This window comes from Rhipicephalus sanguineus, chromosome 1 (genome assembly GCF_013339695.2).
Source record: "Rhipicephalus sanguineus isolate Rsan-2018 chromosome 1, BIME_Rsan_1.4, whole genome shotgun sequence".
NCBI lineage: Eukaryota > Metazoa > Arthropoda > Arachnida > Ixodida > Ixodidae > Rhipicephalus > Rhipicephalus sanguineus.
In genome coordinates, this window is record NC_051176.1 from 158839445 (window position 1) to 158858662 (window position 19218).

The 19218-nt window shown below is 43.5% G+C and overlaps 1 protein-coding gene across 5 annotated transcripts in view; it reads left to right on the forward strand.

Annotated features, from left to right (window-relative positions):
* The window catches only part of LOC119401065 (F-box only protein 7), a 45778-nt gene that overhangs the window by 12619 nt on the left and 13941 nt on the right, over nt 1-19218 (forward strand). For all 5 annotated transcript variants that reach the window (XM_037667875.2, XM_037667873.2, XM_037667878.2 and 2 more), the window contains 6 exons: nt 1358-1441; nt 5415-5510; nt 11099-11151; nt 11272-11398; nt 11486-11526; nt 18194-18365. In XM_037667875.2, the coding sequence (XP_037523803.1) occupies nt 1358-1441; nt 5415-5510; nt 11099-11151; nt 11272-11398; nt 11486-11526; nt 18194-18365 (573 nt within the window). The remainder of the gene's footprint in view (nt 1-1357; nt 1442-5414; nt 5511-11098; nt 11152-11271; nt 11399-11485; nt 11527-18193; nt 18366-19218) is intronic.

The following is a 19218-nucleotide window of genomic DNA, read 5'->3' on the forward strand; positions in this document are numbered from 1 at the left end:
TTTCTCCATGACTGGACACCTCCTATTGGGATGACTAGCCCATGCCAACATGATTGCTCTCTGGTCAGTGGAAACAATTCTCGGAGGCCTTACTTTTGCTAACAGCAGGTGCCAAAGCCATTTTTAGGGCCTTGATATATATTTTCAAAAATGCCACATTTGGATACCAAATACACATCTCGGAGGCCATGTTTTTCCTGGAAGGAACCAGAAACGCCGTATATACTCGTTTGTGGTCGCACGTTTTTTACAGAGATTTGGGGTGGAAGTCGCGGGTGCGGTCATTACTTTGTTTTTTTTTTTTCACACACGTTTCCAGCGCTACTTGCCTTTATTGAGCTGCAGTACTCGCCTATACTGGGAGAAGCGAAAAAGAACCTTTGTCACTTTCTCATGGTTGCAAGAATGTTACTCCTCGCCCTCGTCGTCGTCCTCCTCTTTACTCGTCGCATCCTCAGACTTGCTTCTGTCCCAGATGAGCTTGTTCTCTGTTCCATTAGATTTGTTCGAGATTCCCTTGACCCTGAAGCTTTCCTCCACTGTCTTGAAGGAAACACACCCTACGCTTCGAAAATCCAGTGGAACACATCCACAAGGGATGTGCTTTTCAGCCGTCCAGTCGGTGTTATTTGGTGGACGGCAGCGCCTCAGAGGAAGCCGCTAAATCTTGAAGGCTGTGCTTTTGCTTCCTGGTGCTGCCGAAAACTTGGCACTGCTGCCTCGTTTTGCCCTTGAAAAAAAAAAGTATATATATAAAATAGAATTCTCGCATCGCACGACGCATAATAATGCTAACCTTCTCCAAAATTGAGGGTGCGGCTAATACACGGGTAAGTTTTAAAAATATTTTCGTAGGGGATTCTCTAGCAAAGTTCTGGGTGCAGCTATTAAATGGGTGCAGCCATAACACGAGTTTATACAGTACGTCATGATATAGCAGTAAGATTAGGATTGCCTTGAACAAAGGTTTGATAATCCAGTAGAGATGCAAAAATAAAATATGGGTAGCATTGTCACGTAACTTCTTTGTGCCAGCTTTGCATGACTGCCAACCTGCTAAATTGAAGTCTCCATCCCTGTGCCTTATTGATCTAGATATCTGCCACACTGCAGAGAGGCTTTTGATAGTAACATTGTTTGTCAGGTAGCAGCTGCATAGCAACGAATTGCCACAACCAGTGATGGAACTGCTTCACCGTTTGAGCCATATTGTGCCAATTCTTCGAGCTACACCAGCGTGCTCCGTAACCTGAATTGCCAATTGAGTGTAAATTTAGGGGGTCACTTTCATAACTGCAAGACCTCCTACATCGAATGGTTCACGAAAACTTTTTTGTTTACTTTCATTCTTGTATAGGGCTAGTCGCACACGAAAGTAACACAGAAGGCTTCTCACTTAACTTGAGGATTTCAGACTTCATCCAGAGGGCATTTCTGTCAGGTGGGTGTCTCTTTTTTGGATTTCTCATTATGTGTAGGGTTGCCACTTGTCCGATTTTAGACCGGCCCGGCTAGTTTCTTGGATAGTGGGCCGGTTGCCCGTCTACACCTAAGACCGGCTGCCACTGGCTGGTTTTTGGTCATAATATCGCACTTATTTATTTTCTGGGGCATTTTATAAGTGTCAGTTCAACAACTATGACTAAATATTTGTCGTCAATCGCCGAAGCTCTTGCGCTGTTAGTCAATCCCTTTTTAAGATCCCTTCAAGTGTAACGATCCTTGGAATAGAGCATATTATTGCACGTGTATGTATATATGAATATCCGGTATTTTTGTGGCATATGCACTGTATGCATTTTAACATTTGTTTGTGTCTACGATGTCACTGGCCTGGTGGATTCAGACGCAAAGAGGTGCTATTTATGGACGAAGTATGTGCGGTCCCTTTTCAGTGCAGCACATTTAGAGCAACAACTAAAACCTCACTTACTTTTACTACAAGCGTCATTCCAACCATGGGTAGTTTTATGCCAGCAGTTAGACTAGTTTGTTAGCTCAGTGTTACGTTTTTGTGTACATGTACATTAAAGGGGTCATGAAGCACCCCTTGGGCTGATTGAAAAAACACATCCTGCGGAAAGCTGACACGGCTATGAACTGCTCTGCCAAATATTACAGTCGTGCGCGCCGCGTAATGGCCACAGTGGCGGATCCAGGGGGGGGGGCGATTGGGCGATCGCCCCCCCCCCAAAGCTATAAGCCAACCCAACCCCCCCCCCCCCCCGCTTTTCACCTCACCGAAGGCCATTTTTCAGAACGTAGAATTTTTTCAGGTGGTCGCTGTGTCCATCCCAATCCGAGACTAGGGAAGCACCCCTCACACAGCCCAGCGCTTTTGTTAAGAGCGAAACAGGCTTTCTAGAAAAGATTTCTTCTGCGTCCTGCATCTTTCAAATAGGCACCGACGAGCACAAGCCTCAACTATTTTGCTAAAGCAACTGCTGCCTTTATGGAAGCGAGCTAAAGTTTCCTCCCCACTCCCAGGGCCATCAGCTCTTCAGCAAAGCGAGGGGTCTTCAAATTCTCCCATCTTTTTCTCAGAGACAGGAGTCTGTTCTGTGTCATTCAAACTGGCATCTTTCGTCCCACCACGGCCGGGCTAGACTGCACATGCGCGCTTGAGCGCGCACGTGCAGTCTAGCCCGGCCGTGGTCCCACAAAGCGTGCAGAACAAGTTACCTTTTAGTCAACCTTCAGCGGCTGGTCCAAAAAAAAAAAAAAAAGAAGGAAGGCAGGCAGTGGTGCTGTGAATTATATTCGCCGAAGTACCGAGCAAGCCTCCGAGAGCACGTGCGCGGGGTATAATCGAGCGCGACTCCGAAAGCTCCGTTTGACCGTCCTTAGGCTGCGGAGATAGAAAGGGCATTTTCTGGCAACACGACCGGCCAGAAAAAAAGGCAATGGGGAGGAGGGGGCGGGGTAACAAAGGGAGGCTTACTCCGAAACTACGTTCAAGGAATACTAGAGCTCGCCGTTGTGGGAATACTCATTTATCGAGCAGGTGGCCTGACCTTCCCTCTTTCACCCTCCTCTTACCAACAACACTGATACGTGTTCCCCAATGTTTAGCGGAAATATGCGAAATTTTAGATAATGAAATGGCACTGAGCAATGCAACTGAGAACAAAAATAATGAGCATTTGGTTACTAACGTGAAGTTTTAAAGTTGGGCAACGCCCCCCTCCCCCCTCTCCCCCCCCCAACAACCAACCGCCCCCCCCAAAGCAAGCGCCTGGATCCGCCCCTGAATGGCCACAAGCGGAGCGCGAAGTTGCCGTTTCCCCAGGCACCCTCTTTTCAAACAGAGGCCGGTTCTCACTCTCGTCGGTGGGCGGGGCGTCTGTCCGCTGTACGTCACAAGAGACATTGCATGCTTATTGGCCGATAGCCGACGTAAATCGAGAGCGGCGTTCGGATCAGATGCGCTTCTTGCCGCGTTGTGCCGCCACTTGCCGGCGCCGCACTCCTCAGTACACGGTAGCCGCACTCGCGCAAGCGAATCACAGCGGGAGAGCGATCGCGTTTCATGACGCGCGCTGGCGTAACTTCTTTCCCCCATGCCATCCCTCCCTGTCTAGCTTCCAGTGCGCTCGTCGGCACGAGAAAAGAGAGAAAGCGCTGGGAGCGTGCGCCAAACCCCCGTAACTCCGCTGATTCTTGACGGATTCGAGAAATTTTTGCGGCAATCGATTCGGGAGGCAGTACACTCCGATACTGAGGCCATTAGATCATTACTTGGAAAAGTGGTTCATGACCCCTTTAAGTTTATTTCGCTCAAGGCAAGCAATGTTACATTAAATGGCACTGCATGCCAAAGACTTTACATGGCGTCTGTTGTTCAACATTACCTTAATCTCCTGTAAACCTCCTCCACCCTCCCTCCCTTCCTCCCCCCCCCCCCCTCCCAAAGGGCCGGGTTTTCTTTCGGGGAAAGGTGGCAGCCCTAATTACGTAGCAGTTATTTATGCTCGTATACCATGGTACTCACTAGAGCAAAAGATAATTTTGTTTATTAGAATCACCAAGTATAGACTTCAACCAAATAGCACTCAAGAATAGGCATTTCTTCATTAGTAAAATGTTATTAGTAGTTACTGTTACGGTGACCACTCATCCTGCGATTCGCGGGACTGTCCCTCATTGGGGGCTATTGTCCTGCATCCAGCAAGAGATAAGAAAACCTTTTAGAATGTCCTGCATGTCACACTTTACTATCATTGTTGTTTGGCAGCACTTTAAATTCAGCAGTATCTGGCCACCCTGTTTAAGGATGTCTTAGCTGCAAGCACTCCAAGCTCGAAAAGTCAACTAGCCGTGCGTTTCACGGCAGCGTTGAATGCTTCAGGCACCAGCTGCGGTTGCCGTCCTGCCATTCCCCCCAATGTGGGCAGCGTGCCCTGGATCGGTTGGACATGCACGCGCCATCGCGTCTTGCCACCGGTTGGCAACCAGTGGTAAGACAATCAGTGACATGTGGAAGCTAAGCCACAGCTGTTTTGTTAGCGACTGTTTTTTTGAGTCCATTGAACTGGGCTAGTTGGTACTGGTTCATTATGTTACTGCGTGACAAGAACGAGGAAAAAGCTAAGGCACACACATGATGGGACACAGTGCTATCAACTGAAATTTTTTTATTCAAGAAACGCGTTTATATAGGGAACGCCAAACTTGCGTGCCTGTGCACAGTAACCATGACATACATACTTGCAAAAATTAGATACGAAAAAAAATGAGAAAGGGTTCTCACGTGTCCTTCTTCTGCTCACCCGAAGTCTAGAAGTACTATCTCGCTGTCATAGAGAGCGATAGATGGCCAGCTTATGCACTTGCCTTCGTTCTTTTTTATGTAGAACGCTTCCATGATTTTTCTGGATACGGTGTCCTTGTGCCTGTACAAAACAGTGGCTTGGACAAACAGGGGACGACATGTGCTGTCCTTGCAATTTTTGTAGTGCACCGCCAAATGAGAGCATGCAGTGATTCCTTTCAGGTAGTACTTGTGGTTAGAGTTGTCGTATTTTGCGTTGGTATTAATAACTTTATTTTGTGTTGGAGCATATCACAGGAGGGGTAAAATAGTTCTGTTTTCACAGATGTGTATTTGAACTGCGGCTTGTATCACTTACTCTGTTTGCCTGTTTCAGAGATGACAAATTATTGCAAGACAAAATTTCTCAGCAGAAGTTAAAAAAATAATGTATCGTAGTTAATCACTCATCGTGCTGTGTCACTTCCCCCCTCTCACACCCGGTCAGCGTGTCCCGTATCGTATTTCAATAGTAGGAAGGTGGTCACCGTACAACCTTTACATTGGCTTTCATTTCTTCTGATTTTTGTGCTGTGAGCATATACATTTTTACACTGCTTGTTAGCTGACTAAAGAACTTTTTTTTCCATTAATTTTTCTTCAGATCCAGAGCCGAACAAAGTGTACAAAAATCTTCCCACATTGTCACGACTTGTCAAGGATTCTGTGGCACTTCCACTCCTTGGATGGGCCCAGAGTGGTTTGTATTAGTGTTACTCTCTTGCAGTGATGATTATTAACCCTCTGAGTGTCAAATTTATTTTGTAAAATACTTTCCCAGATGGTCAAATTACTTTATTGTGGATTTTGAATGTACGAAATTGTTAAAGTCGGGAAAACCTTGTTAAAAAGAAAAAAAAAAGAAAAATCAGGAACTGTATTTTGGTGTCAGCATCACTCAGAACTGCAAAATGTTCAGTAACATTTCAGAGCGTGGTATTCCTTGAAACACAGCACCTTATTGCAGTCTGCACACATGAAACGCATGTCTGTCCTCCTCTGCCCTGTGTGTTGGCACACACACGGCATCTTTTCTGCGTGTGGCGGCCTTGAGCAGAGTAAACTTGGTAAACAAGGAGAGAGAGAATACTTTGTGAGCGTTGGTTAAACAAGCTAAGAGCAGCGCCAGTTAAAGATCGAAATCAACTGCCGCCGCCCCTCCAAGGGAGTGCCAATAAAAGTAAAGGATCGCACCTCCGTTGCGATCATGTGGTGAAACCGAAACCACGAAAGAGCGTTGCCCATCGGTGTTGCCGCAGACCGCACGAGGCGCTGAAGCTAGAAATCAGTTGGGTTTATCTCTACAAGAACGTAGCACAATCATTTCAAAAGCTTCTTGTAAGTCCTAGGAGGTGACAGCACCTCCCAGTGATCATGCATCATCATTACGGTGCGAAATTTCAAATGCAGGGTTGAAAACGTACTCCTACAGCAAAGACCTTGCGGGACAGAAAACCGCCACCATACATGTACAGCAAAAACACTCAGAGGGTTAAAGGGGCACTGACACAAAATTTCGCGGCCGAGATAACCTGCTGGATCGATTCCCGTGTACGTGCGTGTACGATCTGCAAGATATCGACAGCGAATAAAGCTTGGAAGGTATTTTATATGAATTTTGAAGTTCGCGAGCGCGATCCAGCATTATAGGCCGCACCGAGTGCATTGACACCCTCGGAGGTGACCCGAGGTGACCCCCCTACTTCCCCTACGTAACCGTTGCAGCCGGTACAAGTTATGATGACGTCGTAGCCGCCATTTCTGTTTTGACGCGCTTCCAGACGAATCATTCCTCGCTAGCGGGTCAAACCTGAAGTGATTCGCCACGTCGAAAATTTCTTCCATCCCCGCCGCAAGAAAATCATCGCCATCAGACGACGATGAGCCCGACGACGACAGACCGCGCGGAAATGCGTCACTGTTCTGTGTGCTCACGTGACCGAGCGTTTCACTCGCTAGGTGGTGATAGTTGCACCCGGCGGCTTGTCGTTTTTGGAGCTCTGTAAAACCGAAACTGAGGCTGTGTCGGTAATGAGGAGCTTGTAATTAATTATCCGTCGCGCGCTGCAGCAAACGATGTGCCGTGTTATGACTAACAGGCCCCCAGCAACACATTGCAGCAAAAAAACGCGGGCCGAAAATTTTTGTGTCAGGACTCCTTTAAGAAGGTGTTATAGAATGGTTTAATTTAGGCCTGTGCGAATACGAAATATAAGGTATGGATTGAATAGTCTTTTTTATTTGATTCATATTTGATTAGAGAATTCACTGTTCAAAGTTGTTGAATATTTGTTTCATTCAAATGCTATGAATGACAATAACAGTTTTAGCATTCTACCGGGCAAGAATGATGCAAATGGAGATTTGTGTGAAGGACTCCTGTGTATGAGAATCGCGGTGGAGGTGCATATGATCAAATGCCTGAAAAAAACAGATGGAAGTGGTCACTTATATACAATGGTTCCCAGCCATTGAATAAGCATGTCTCACCTTCAGCAGCCTACGAAGTTTAGTTAATTTATACAAAGCAATTTATTATTTGACCAGTCTTTCCATGTTTGTATTGCTTCAAAACTCTGCACAACTTCTTTTACGAGCACTACACTCTGTAGTACATGCATGGCTGCTTGGTGAAGACACACAAGGGATGGCCCATTATGTTGTGCCAACACACATAGGCAAGCGCACAAATGCTGTGTTTATGGTTCTATCAGCGCTGGTGCTGGTAATCAGGAGACTACTGCAAAATGCCATTCGTATTGCCACTATATGAAAATATGTAGTATACCAACTAGGCCAAGCAGTAGTTCTAAACATGTGCTTCAGTTTTCATGAACTTTAGCAGAGTACTATGCTCGGCAAGTTGGTGCATAGCTATTAGAACTTTTGACAACTCTTGCATTCACACTGAATCCTTCACCTTCTGCCATATGTCAGTATGCAAGGAAACTGTTGCATACTGTTGTGTCTATCCCATGATTTAGTTACGACAGATTTGTATCCGATGCCAAATGCCAGCAAGCACAGTACATTATAAAGAGCAACATTAACCATATGAAGTTATAAAAGAAAAAAAAACTAGTGTCCCCTGATAATGCTCGAACTTGCATTTACCGAGTGGGAAGCAGGCATTTTACCTCTGCACGATGGCAACAGTGTCACACGCAGCTCATAGTGTGTGCTACCGATTGCAGTGCCAAAGCAGACTTACTGTATTTTGGCTTTGCGTACTTTCAGTGCATTGGCGGTGCAGCCATTCCAAGCACACCTAAGTTCTACGTTACTCTTCCCAAGCATTGGGGGATGCAAACTCCAATGCTGACCCTTTACGTTCGTTTGTGCACTTTGCATTCTTTCATGCACCTGGCAGTGTACGTTCCCCACTGTACAGGACATCCTAACCTATACCCCTGTCACACAGGCCCACTTAAGTGCTCTTTGAGGTTGTGCGCTTCGCCGCTAGTGTCATTCGCACGTTGTCACATGGGAACGCTTTGTGGCACTCGTTGCAAAGCGCATTTGCCAGCGAATGCGTGTGCCAAACTCCTTACGTTGCAACGGAGTGTCTAGCCTTGGTAGCAGCAGCTCGAGAATAAATAAGTTATTATCTGAAGCTGAGTTCGTAGTATTTTTTAAACTATCGTTTTTGTTATTAGGAATATTCCTATGCATTAAAACATAGAGTACCACTAAATACTACTCTGCTATTCTCGCTATCAGGCAGTTTACAGCCACGGCTACGGGGGGCATGCCCAGCACACATTGTGCAATGGTTGCATCCGTCGACTATTTTAATGGCTGCTTATAGCTGTAACAGATTATTACTTAAGAAACATTGCCATTGCCATTACTACCATTTCCAAAGTACATTTCCTTTTCTCGTGTAGCAGCGCACTGCCAAAGTGACATTCTGGGGGCGTAAGTGCACTCGCTCAAAAGGACACTAAATTTGCCAGTGTGACCAGGGTATAAAACTCTCTATTATTATTGAAATGCACTTCACTGTCTTGGGCCAGGCTGCAGGAGAGGCAGTTAAATGTCTTCGGTGCTGTCTTGAATGGGAGGACTGCACAGAATTATTATGAATCTTTCCACACATGAACAATCTTTGCATAAAAGAAACTACATTACTACGTAGAAGTGTATCAGGAAGCATAAAGTCTTTTTTTTTATTGTAGTAGTCAGAAAGTTGGTTGCTCTTTCAGAAAGTTTACATTTGGCAATTTTTGTGCCCTTTGCGTAAGTGAAACATTAGATAAATGGGACACATTTTTCTGTCCCTTTAAGTTATATCTATAATAGTGTAGTCTTCTGTGTTTAAGTACAGTTGAACCTTGATTTTACATGCTCCAGTATAACAAACTTTTTGATGTAACAAGTATTGACCTTTTTATAATGCCATGTCTCTGGGACACCATCTGTTTTTAGCTTAAATATAACAAAGGATGTTTGTCCGCAATATCAACGTGACGGTTTTTCACTTCTGCTGCATTGGAAGACCAAAGCAATAAACAACTTCAGCTGATGCCAGGGGTCAAGTGCTCGAGTTGCACAAAGTTATTCGAAATGTATCTTACAAATTGTGCGCCGTGCGACAGAGCAGCCATTGAAGCGGAGCACGACCTTGACATTGAAGGCAATCTGCTGGCAGTTAAAACCTCTAGATTGATGGTGACAAAAGCTTCCTAGCCTTCTACAGCCATCCCTGCCAGAGATTTGAAGTACAGCGTTCGTAGAAAACTAAGTCACTATTGGCAAAACTTGTTGGATGATGAAAATTTTTTCTGAAATCACAGTTAGGACCTTCATCACCAGTAAATAAATTGCGGTGAACTGGTGTCCTGTTCTGTTTACTCTGGATAGGGCACACATTCAGCACACACAATTATTGTTGACTGGTAGTTAGGACAGGCTGACTGTCCTCCATGTCCTTGTGAAGTTTTAGTGAAACAGAAGTTCGGAGAAAAAAATCATTTTTTTATATTGGCAGCACAACCCATTACACCCGGCAATGTTTCTTGGCACAGAACCACTCTTTAACATCAAACCTGTCTTCAATTTCTTCAGTAATATTTGTACACTGCAGATTATTGGTCCGAGACATTCTTAGCATGGCTTCCCTTGTGAAGCCACTGCATGTGCTGTACATTATGTAGAGCACATGCCTCCATACCTTCGTTTGAAGAGGCTGTGATGACGCTGTTGTGCAACAGCACTAACAAGTTTTAATATACTACTACCCTGTCATAACCCATCCGTTTGTGCATAGGTGTGTCATTATCAATATTTTATTATAGTATATGTACTTTCTGCCCTTTACTGCCACTTAAATTCAGGTCATTATACAGCCATTCTACATTAACATTAATATCTCACTATTTTGTTGAAACTTTGTTATAACTGATTTGGTTTGCACTGTTTGGCCAGACCTGGCCCTTGCGCCAGTAAAATCTGTAAGTCATGAACATCATAAAAAAATTTTAGCTAAATATTGGAACTTGAACATGTGGCATTTGATATAATTCGTAAATACTGTCAGTAATTGTGAAAAATATCTGGGATATCCAACACCCTGGGCGGCATCAAGAACAACGATCTTTAGGAGAGTGTTGATGTGGTAATCAACAGCAGTGGTGATGGGATTGAGCAATAATGAGGGCAGTAGCCGCAAAGAATGAAGTGGATTATGGTCAGCAGTGCTCGATTTTGAATGAATATGCACAGTGTGTAGCCAGCATTTGCACTTGCATCACTTGCAGTGTTGTCCTCAGATGTAGTATATAGTCGCTGTCAAGTTAACAGAACTTCTTTATTTGGGTACTGCGAGTACGGTGACTCACTTCATGCACTGCGCTGCTGTCCCAGAAAAAAATGCCGTGACAGACTGAATCCCATAGCAGTATTAATTGCCATCTATTGGTGATTCCTGAAAGTGCTCATCTGTTCTGAAGTAATACAGCAGCCACCTGTCACTGACGTGCTGGCTCTAACCGCACATACCATGAACATTAACAGTCCTATGCCCAACTTGTATAACAGCTGCACTCTCTCAATATTTAAAAAAAAACAAAAACTGTGGTTCTCACATGAATAAACACAATAAATAGGCATAAAACCTGTAAAATGTAGTGCTGGCAGTCTGGGTTCTAATTCGTGTCGGTAAATGAACTTGTTTATAAATAATGTGGTTGCTGTCTGCAGTAATTGCTGATATAAATGGTTATAAATTTAGTTTTTTCATGTAGTGGATACATGGAAAGTAATGTGTGTAACCTTGATTGTTTGCAGTCACAAATGTTGCTCCCACTTTTGGATTCATGACCTTGAGCTCCGAGATCCAGGTATGTGGCAGTTATTTACAAGCCTCTTAATGTTTTCTTTATCTTCTGTTTGCCATTGCATTGCTAGACTTTCTGGGCCTCCCCTTGATTTAATGTGCACTGGTTTTTTTTCCTCATTAGCTTCTTATTTTGGGTTACCTGAATGTGCGAGACTTGCTGGCTGCATCTGGAGTAAACACAGATTTATTTGAACTGGCATCTCATCCTGTGCTTTGGCGGAAGCTATTTTTGAAGAACTTTCCATCTGGTATGTTTTTTTTTTCCTTTTTCATGGAAAAAAGAAAACTAAATTTTTTGGTGCTGTTTTAAGGATGGCACTTGTCTTTATTTGCAGTGGAAGTGTCACCTACTGACAATGTTTCCGACTGGAGAGAGGTATGTTGGCAAGTGAATAAGTTGAGTTAGTTGCAAATTAGTGCTAAATAGACTGCGCTTTATACAAAGAATCAAGAGTGCATTTACTTGTGTGTTGCAATTGAAAGGTTTAATGAATTATATTTAGTGTGCTAGGAGCAAGCAAGGAAGAGTGCTTTAGCCTTATATATTACAGACATGCAAGGATAATCATATTGGTTATGTTAAACAACATGTGCACAAAATAAGCACACTTGGAAGAATTTTGCATGAGGTTCAAGTCTGCATAGCTATTTGGAAGGCTCATATTTTACATACATCCCTGAAGCGATTAAGACCTTGAATAATTTTTAGCTGATGTTTAATAATTCTGGCTTTAGTACACAGCAGAAACCTGTGGGAAGCAATGTACATGTTAAATAACATTATTTGTGCGTGTAGTCGCCTCAGTGGATAACCAAGAATATCTTACTCAGAGCTCAGCATTCCACTTTGCTCGATATCTGTAATTAACTGACACGAGCTTCGAGGTGCATGCATGGCCTTTTATTGTTATACAGGCTCCTTTCAATTAGTAGGTTGAAGGGCGCTGTAATATAAAGCTATTTCATTGTGATTTTATTCAAATCTCTCAAAGCCATATTTATGTAACCACCATTGCAAGCATGGTCAGGAACCCACAGCTTTTTCTGAACAGCCCAGTAAATTGATTTTGTTGTTTACAGCAGGGGCGCAATCGTGTACATGTTCTGTGATAAAACGCTCTATTGCGGCTCATGGGATTGTTCGAGGCTCGTCTGACAGTCAGAAGTGAGAACAGCAACCGGATGAAGCAGTGTTGTCAGTCATTTTGTCATCTGCTAGGCAAAGAACAGGCACAGAACGAATGAAGACATTGTTCTGTCCTATAGAATGTATATATAGAACGGTCTCTGGACTATGTGGATTGGATTGAAACATAAGTGCTCAGGCCAGAGGAGCGAATTAGCCTACTTTGTGTCCGGCCTAATCCAATCCCACGTAATAGTACACTGATATAGTTGGCAAAAATGGCCACCAGCTTCACCACCAAATGTCTTCTGAAATTGCAACACCACCTAGCGCCCAATGAAGACATTAAAGGGGCCATGAACCACTTTTCCAAGTAATGATCTAATGACCTCAGTATCGGAGTTTACTGCCTCCCGAATTGATTGCCGCAAAAATTTCTCGAATCTGTCAAGAATGAGCGGAGTTATAGGGGTTTGGCGCACGATTTCAGCGCTTGCTCTCTTTTCTCGTGCCGACGAGCGCACTGGAAGCTACACAGGGTGGGATGGCACGGGGGAAAGAATTTACGTCAGCGCGCGTCATGAAACGCGATGGCTCTCCTGCTGTGATTCGTGTGCGCGAGTGCGGCGCCGGCAAGTGGCGGCACCCCATGGCAAGAAGCGCATCTGATCCGAACGTCGCTCTTGATTTACGTCGGCTGTCGGCCATTAAGCATGCTATGTCTCTTGCGACGTAAACAGGCAGATCCACGACGTCAACGGGCAGACGCCCCGCCCACCGACGAGAGTGAGAACCGGCCTCTATTTGAAACGAGGGCGCCTGAGGAAACAGCAACTTCGCGCTCCGCTTGTGGCCTTTATGCGGCGCGCACGACTGTAATATTTGGCAGAGCAGTTACAAAGCCATGTCAGCTTCCCGCAGGATGTGTTTTTTCAACAAGCCCAAGGGGTGCTTCATGACCCCTTTAACACAAATAAATTGTTAAAGTCACCGCGTTCTTCAATTTTAAGCTTTGGGAAACAATGTCCCCAAATACTGATATTTAGTAGGGGTGTGCGATTATTCGAAAGTTTCGAATATTCGTCGAATATTACATTCGAAATATTCGTATTCGATTCGAAAATCGTGTATTCGAAAAGTTTCGAATATTCGTTAACTTCGAATAATCGAAAAACTCGAATATGCGATTTGATTATCATGCATAAAATAACTCGTCTTCCACATTTCTGCTGTGTTCGTATAGCTAAAAACGTTGCCGAGAGGAGCGATACACATAGTAAGTACACGGAGGCACAATATCTGCCTGCGACGAGCGCCCCAATACGTATGATTTATTGCTGGTGCATCTCCGACGTGCAGCGCTGTTGGCGATCATGTAACCGTACATTTTCAATATTATGCGGCCGTAACGTGCCGCACTACCACTCATTCACTATGCGGGACCACTTCTGAAGAAAGACAGTGACCCATGTGACTGGTGGCGGACTGTAGGCACCTTCAGATACCCCAGTCGGGCAAAGCTTTGCCCCACTTCTCTTCCAAGCGAGCGTGCCTTTTCAGTGGCAGGGGGCGGGGGTTGTCTCTGTTAGAAGGGAGCGCCTGCTGCCTGATCATGTGGAGCAACTCATATTTTTTCATGATAATATCTAGTCATTACTTTCATTCTGCCATGATATTTGCTTGCGTTGTGATGTGCTTTGTGCTAGCCTGGACATTGTGTTCTGGAGATAGCAGTGTATGTTGTGTTGCCAGTCAGGCTATTAATGTTTTAGGGGCGCAGCTCCTTAAGACGGCACCCGTTCGTCCCTCGTAGTCGTAGTCATGGTAGTCGTAGTGCGTAACCAGTCTTACGCTTTGACCTCCAAGGTGGTGCCGGTGGGAGATTTTTCCTGTGCGTTGTTGAACAATAAAAAATTCGCAGCGTGCGCGTTAACTAAAAGCCGAATTCTTCTGTCTCTCATTCCCCATTAGCAGCCATTGGCATGTTCCAGTAGGAAACGTTAGTAGAAGTAGAAGTGTAAGTGCTAGCTAAAAGCCGACTTCTTCTGTGTCTCATTCCCATTAGCAGCCACTGTTTACCTCCAAGGTAGTGCCTGGTGAGATTTCTCCTGTGCAAGATTAAACAATAAAAATTTTGTTCAAAACGCCGTTGATTGATGAAATAAACCAACGAAAGACGCCAGATGTTTTCTAAAAGCAAAACGAAAGAACGCCAGATGTTCCTAAAGCAAAACGAAAAGACGCCAGCTGCTTAACGAAAGACGCCAGATGTTTTCTAAAGCAATGGTTTTCTAAACAATGAAAATTCACAGCGTACATGTAAAATTAAAGTGAGCTGCAAGTCGTCATAACTCATCGAACCTTTAGTATAAACGCGCCCGATCTCACGTCGGTGATGATGTACTGGGCAGAATTCACGGAAGATTCACGGTTTACCGATGAACCTCCGCAGCTTCGCCCACTCATCATCATTCACTCCGTGGATATGCTGTGATTTTTTTTTTCAAATAGCTACATGCTAAATAAAATATCGTTACTGTGGAGGAATTTTTCCTTTGATACTCGGATATTCGATTCGATATTCGAAGGTGGATATTCGTATTCGATTCGTATTCGAAAAATTTGATATTCGCACACCCCTAATATTTAGTTATAATAATACTATATTTCTGCATGCATTGAAAGCACTTCTGAATTCATTATATGGTCCCCCAGAAGACTTTCAAAACATGATGCATTCTTCCAGGGTGCTTCCCCTTCCCCAGTGTAGGGTAGCCAACCGGAAGTGTTTCTGGTTAACCTCCCTGCCTTCTCCTTTTCGGTTTTCCTTCCTCCCTCTCATTCTCTCGTGGCGCTGCATCCAGTTCTATCAGAGAATGTGTACAAGATGGCGCCCCAGGTCTCTTTGGTTTGAAAATGAATAGCATTGCCGGCTCATTTGTCAAAGCGATGTTGTATACACAGCTCGAAAATATTTTATTGACATTTCGAAAACATTTTACTGCCACTTTGATTTTATGCCAATATATTCTTGCCAGCGGCGACAAGTAGCCAGCGTGAGAGCTATTATCAGCCAGCTATCCTCTATTCTCTGTGGAACTGGCATGGTTGGGCTATTCCGAAAAAATTTGAACGTTTGTTTGGCATATTAATGAGTCATTTAGGGTCCGTTTGATTCAACTGCACCACCTGAACCACTGCTTCACCTTGCTATTTATTTCATTGGTGCAGCAATGGCATCCTCTGAACCACGCCATTCATTTTAAAAGGGGCAGTAGAGGTACAGTGCCAGTTCACAATTTTCTTGCACCCTCTCTGATGACAATGCCGGCTCTGTGTGGACGTGCGCATGTGCACTAGCAGCGCAGAAGACAATGCAGCATTCATTCATAGCGATGTACGCGCGTCTACTGTTTCTATGCAAAGTGGGTTATGTATGTGCAGTTTGCCACCTCTCAAAGTTACGTGGACGGTGTACATTAGGGAGGGGACGTGGCAGTGAAAACTATTAATGGGCTAGCCCTGTTAAAGGGCTCGCTCCACAGAAATTCCAGTGTCGGCGTCATTGGTTGTGAGTGAAAAATCATCTTGTATAAAATAAATAATAAAAAAATCTTAGGTTCGAGTGAGAATCGAATCCAGGCTGTCTGCGTGGCAAGCGGGTGTTCTACCGCACAGCCACGCCTCTGCTTGGAACTGCACTGAAAGTACCTTTCATGCTTCACAAACATACGCGTCCTGTATACAGGTGTCACAGTACGAGATGTAATATCACAGTAAAACGGGGTACAAGCGTATATTGCCATCGGGCGTCACACCATGTGAACCGCATAGCGAGTTGGTGGTTTAAAGCCGGCCAGCTATTACAAAAGGCACACACATTACTGTACGTATTCCCTTACAAACATGTAGTGGGTGCATCGCAACTTCAAAAAAGTATCACGCGCGTAATTGCTGCTGGTTTAAAGCATGCCACCCATTACAAAAGGCATACACATTTGTGCACGCATTCTCTTACACACACATAGTGGGTGCACTGTTGTCATAAAAGTGCTGTTGAAGAGGGCGGAAACCTTTACCTTTACTATAGGTATGTAGAGTGTGTTTGTGTGTGTGAGACTGGGTGACTTAACATAATGACAAGCAAAACAGAGCACGATGAGGATGGGGCCAGATATCAACTCTTAAAGGCAAAGCTTAAGCGTCCCCCAATTTTTAAAATTGTAGGAATAAAGTAATGAAATTTGGCATCCAGATGTAATTTCTTACGATATCTAAACTGAAATCGTTTTTGAGTTATCTATTGCAGTTTTCGAGTTGATAGACTCTCATTGTCATCCCATAATTAATTAATTAATTAGACATCAGTTCGTGAATATTTTTTTGTAAGCATACTCACAAGGGCCCATTCTGTGTGGTGAAGGTATTGGTTTATTTCTTAACATTCAAATAAGTGCACAAATTTTTTTTTAAATGTCTTGTACACATTGTCTTATTAACAACTTTTACAAAAAAGCCAATTATAAAAATCTGTATGAGGTGCACACACATATGAACAGCTTTACGGCACTCACCAATGTTTCAGATATAAGTGCAAAAAACAAAACGGTTTTATTTTTACTTGTGAAATGGCACAGGGATGACTGGCAGCAACTGCGCAAATAATGAAAGCTGAGAAAACAGAGTTCAAAGAAAACAGAGCTCAAAGCTAAAAAAATGAAACTCAGAACAATGTTGGTTTTAGCTGGTCTCATTTTTCATTGGAGCAATGAAGGTTTGTGGCTGCCTTGAGCTCTGATATCTCCTCTTTACAATGATGCCAAGATGGCAGCACTCTGCCAAGGAAAAGCTGCGAGATTTCCATTTTCTGAAGCCTGATTTTCTTATAGTTTTTGATGACAGCATACTTGTAAAGGGCTTTTTTCTCACCTTCTACTGTTTATTTTGTTATAACGTTTCGCCACGACATAGAAGATGGTCGGAAGATTGCAAAAAATAAATAAATTGAAAAATAGAACATTTTGACCTAATTTACCGTTCCCATCGCCACGTCCCCCCTTAAGCAAACAAAAGTAAGGCCTGCACTGTGTCACCATCTCGTCATTCATTGCTGGTGTCACACTGTGCCTGTACCACTGAACTCGAGCTGCACATTTCCTGAAGTTCTTGTGCACCACCATGAACTGGTTAAGATTGGTGCAGGTGAATCGAACAGACCCTTAGTGCATACATGTAACTTTGATGTCGTAATTCTTATGGTTTTTCTAATGTCACATAACAAACAGGTGATGGTGCAGCCTGACAATTTGCGACCAATAGCGAAGGGCTAGTGGCGACAAAGGCGCACAATCAAAAATGATTTATTCTCTTTTGTTCTACCTAATTGTTCATAAGCGGTCTGTACATGTCGTTTTGAGGTGGAGAGTTTCTGTGGCTTTTGTTACATAATGTGGCATACGAGTGCGGTGGTTGTGGCCCAAAAGATTTTTATCATTTTGGAGGGCAAATGGTTTAATTGAAAAAAAAAAAATAAATACTTTAATAGTTTTACATTATAGAGGCCCATCTTAACATAAATGGGATACCCCTTAATGAGATGCTGAAAAAGGTGTGTAAATGTGTCAAGTTACTAATCTGTTGTAGCAAAAGAGGTAGAAAAAGACGTGAAATAGTAGGACAGTAGCGTTTTGTCACTAATATTATTTTGTCCTAACCTTTCTTTCCAAGCAAGTATTGCGAATATGCTCAGTTGTTTTGGATGAGGGAAATTACATGACCACTTTTTCTTGGCTGTCCATCTATTTGCAGAGGTCATTTACAGTTATTAATTTGCAGTTGTCGGGTACTTGAGGCTAGAAAATGGTGACTTTTCGGTGGTCTTTTTGTGAGTTGTGTGATTGCCTGCCTGTTGCCGCAGAGATACAAGCGGGAGTACTTGCTACGAAAGGAGCAGCAGGAGAATGCTCTGCGGCTGCTGCCACGTATGCGCCTAGTAATGCCAAGCAGCCTCCGAAACACCCACCGTCCCTTTCTGCTGCCCCCAGTGCCCCAGATTAGTGATGACGACTTCGAGTTCGACATGTTCATGCGTAAGTGTCTTGAGTGGCTATTTTTTCTCTTTTTGTGGAGCTTATAAGGCAGAAATTGTGAGTCTCTTATCACTTTTGCAAAGGGAGAGCTATGGTATTCATATATTGTTAGTTTACTGTTCTGGCAATATGTTGAGGTGGACGATACTATTGTTCTCTTGAAAATTGAGCATCTTTTTTTTCTTGTGTTTGTCGCTTTTATTGTTTATTTTAGCCTTCTGTCTTCCTCCTCATTTTTTTTTTTCTTTCATAGCCATGTAAAGATTATAGAGAATAAGTTTTGCTGCATTTATTGACAGCAAGTAGATGTTTTCAGAATGCCAAGTCTTGTGCTAATACACAGGACTTGGACCACTGAGCCACTAAGAACTTGGAAAATTAGTTATATAGTGACTGATGTGTGCTAGTCTGCATTGAACGTATCGCTGAATTTTTTAGAGTGACGTAGCACTGAGAAACCTCAATATAATTAACCTTTATTTAACAAGATCCATTATGTAACAAACTATTTTTATTTACAACTTTCAGCTCCATTGAAAACCGTGTACTGTATTTACCTGACTCTGATGCTAATTTAAATCTAACATGCACCCAGTTTTTACAGGCTTAACTTAAGGAAATAAAAATGCGCCTGAATATAGCATGCTCCAGTTTTCTTTTATGAAAAAATGCAGCATGCACCCTTCTCCCCATTGTTTACTTTCAGAAAAAAAAACAGTCACAAGCAGGGTTTTGTTTAATGAGCTTTTACAATAAAAATAGTATGTCATCATTGCCATTCGTGCTTTATTGAGACATGCCAAGCACGCAAGGGTGATATATTATCTTATGGATACCACTATTGCAGCATCTT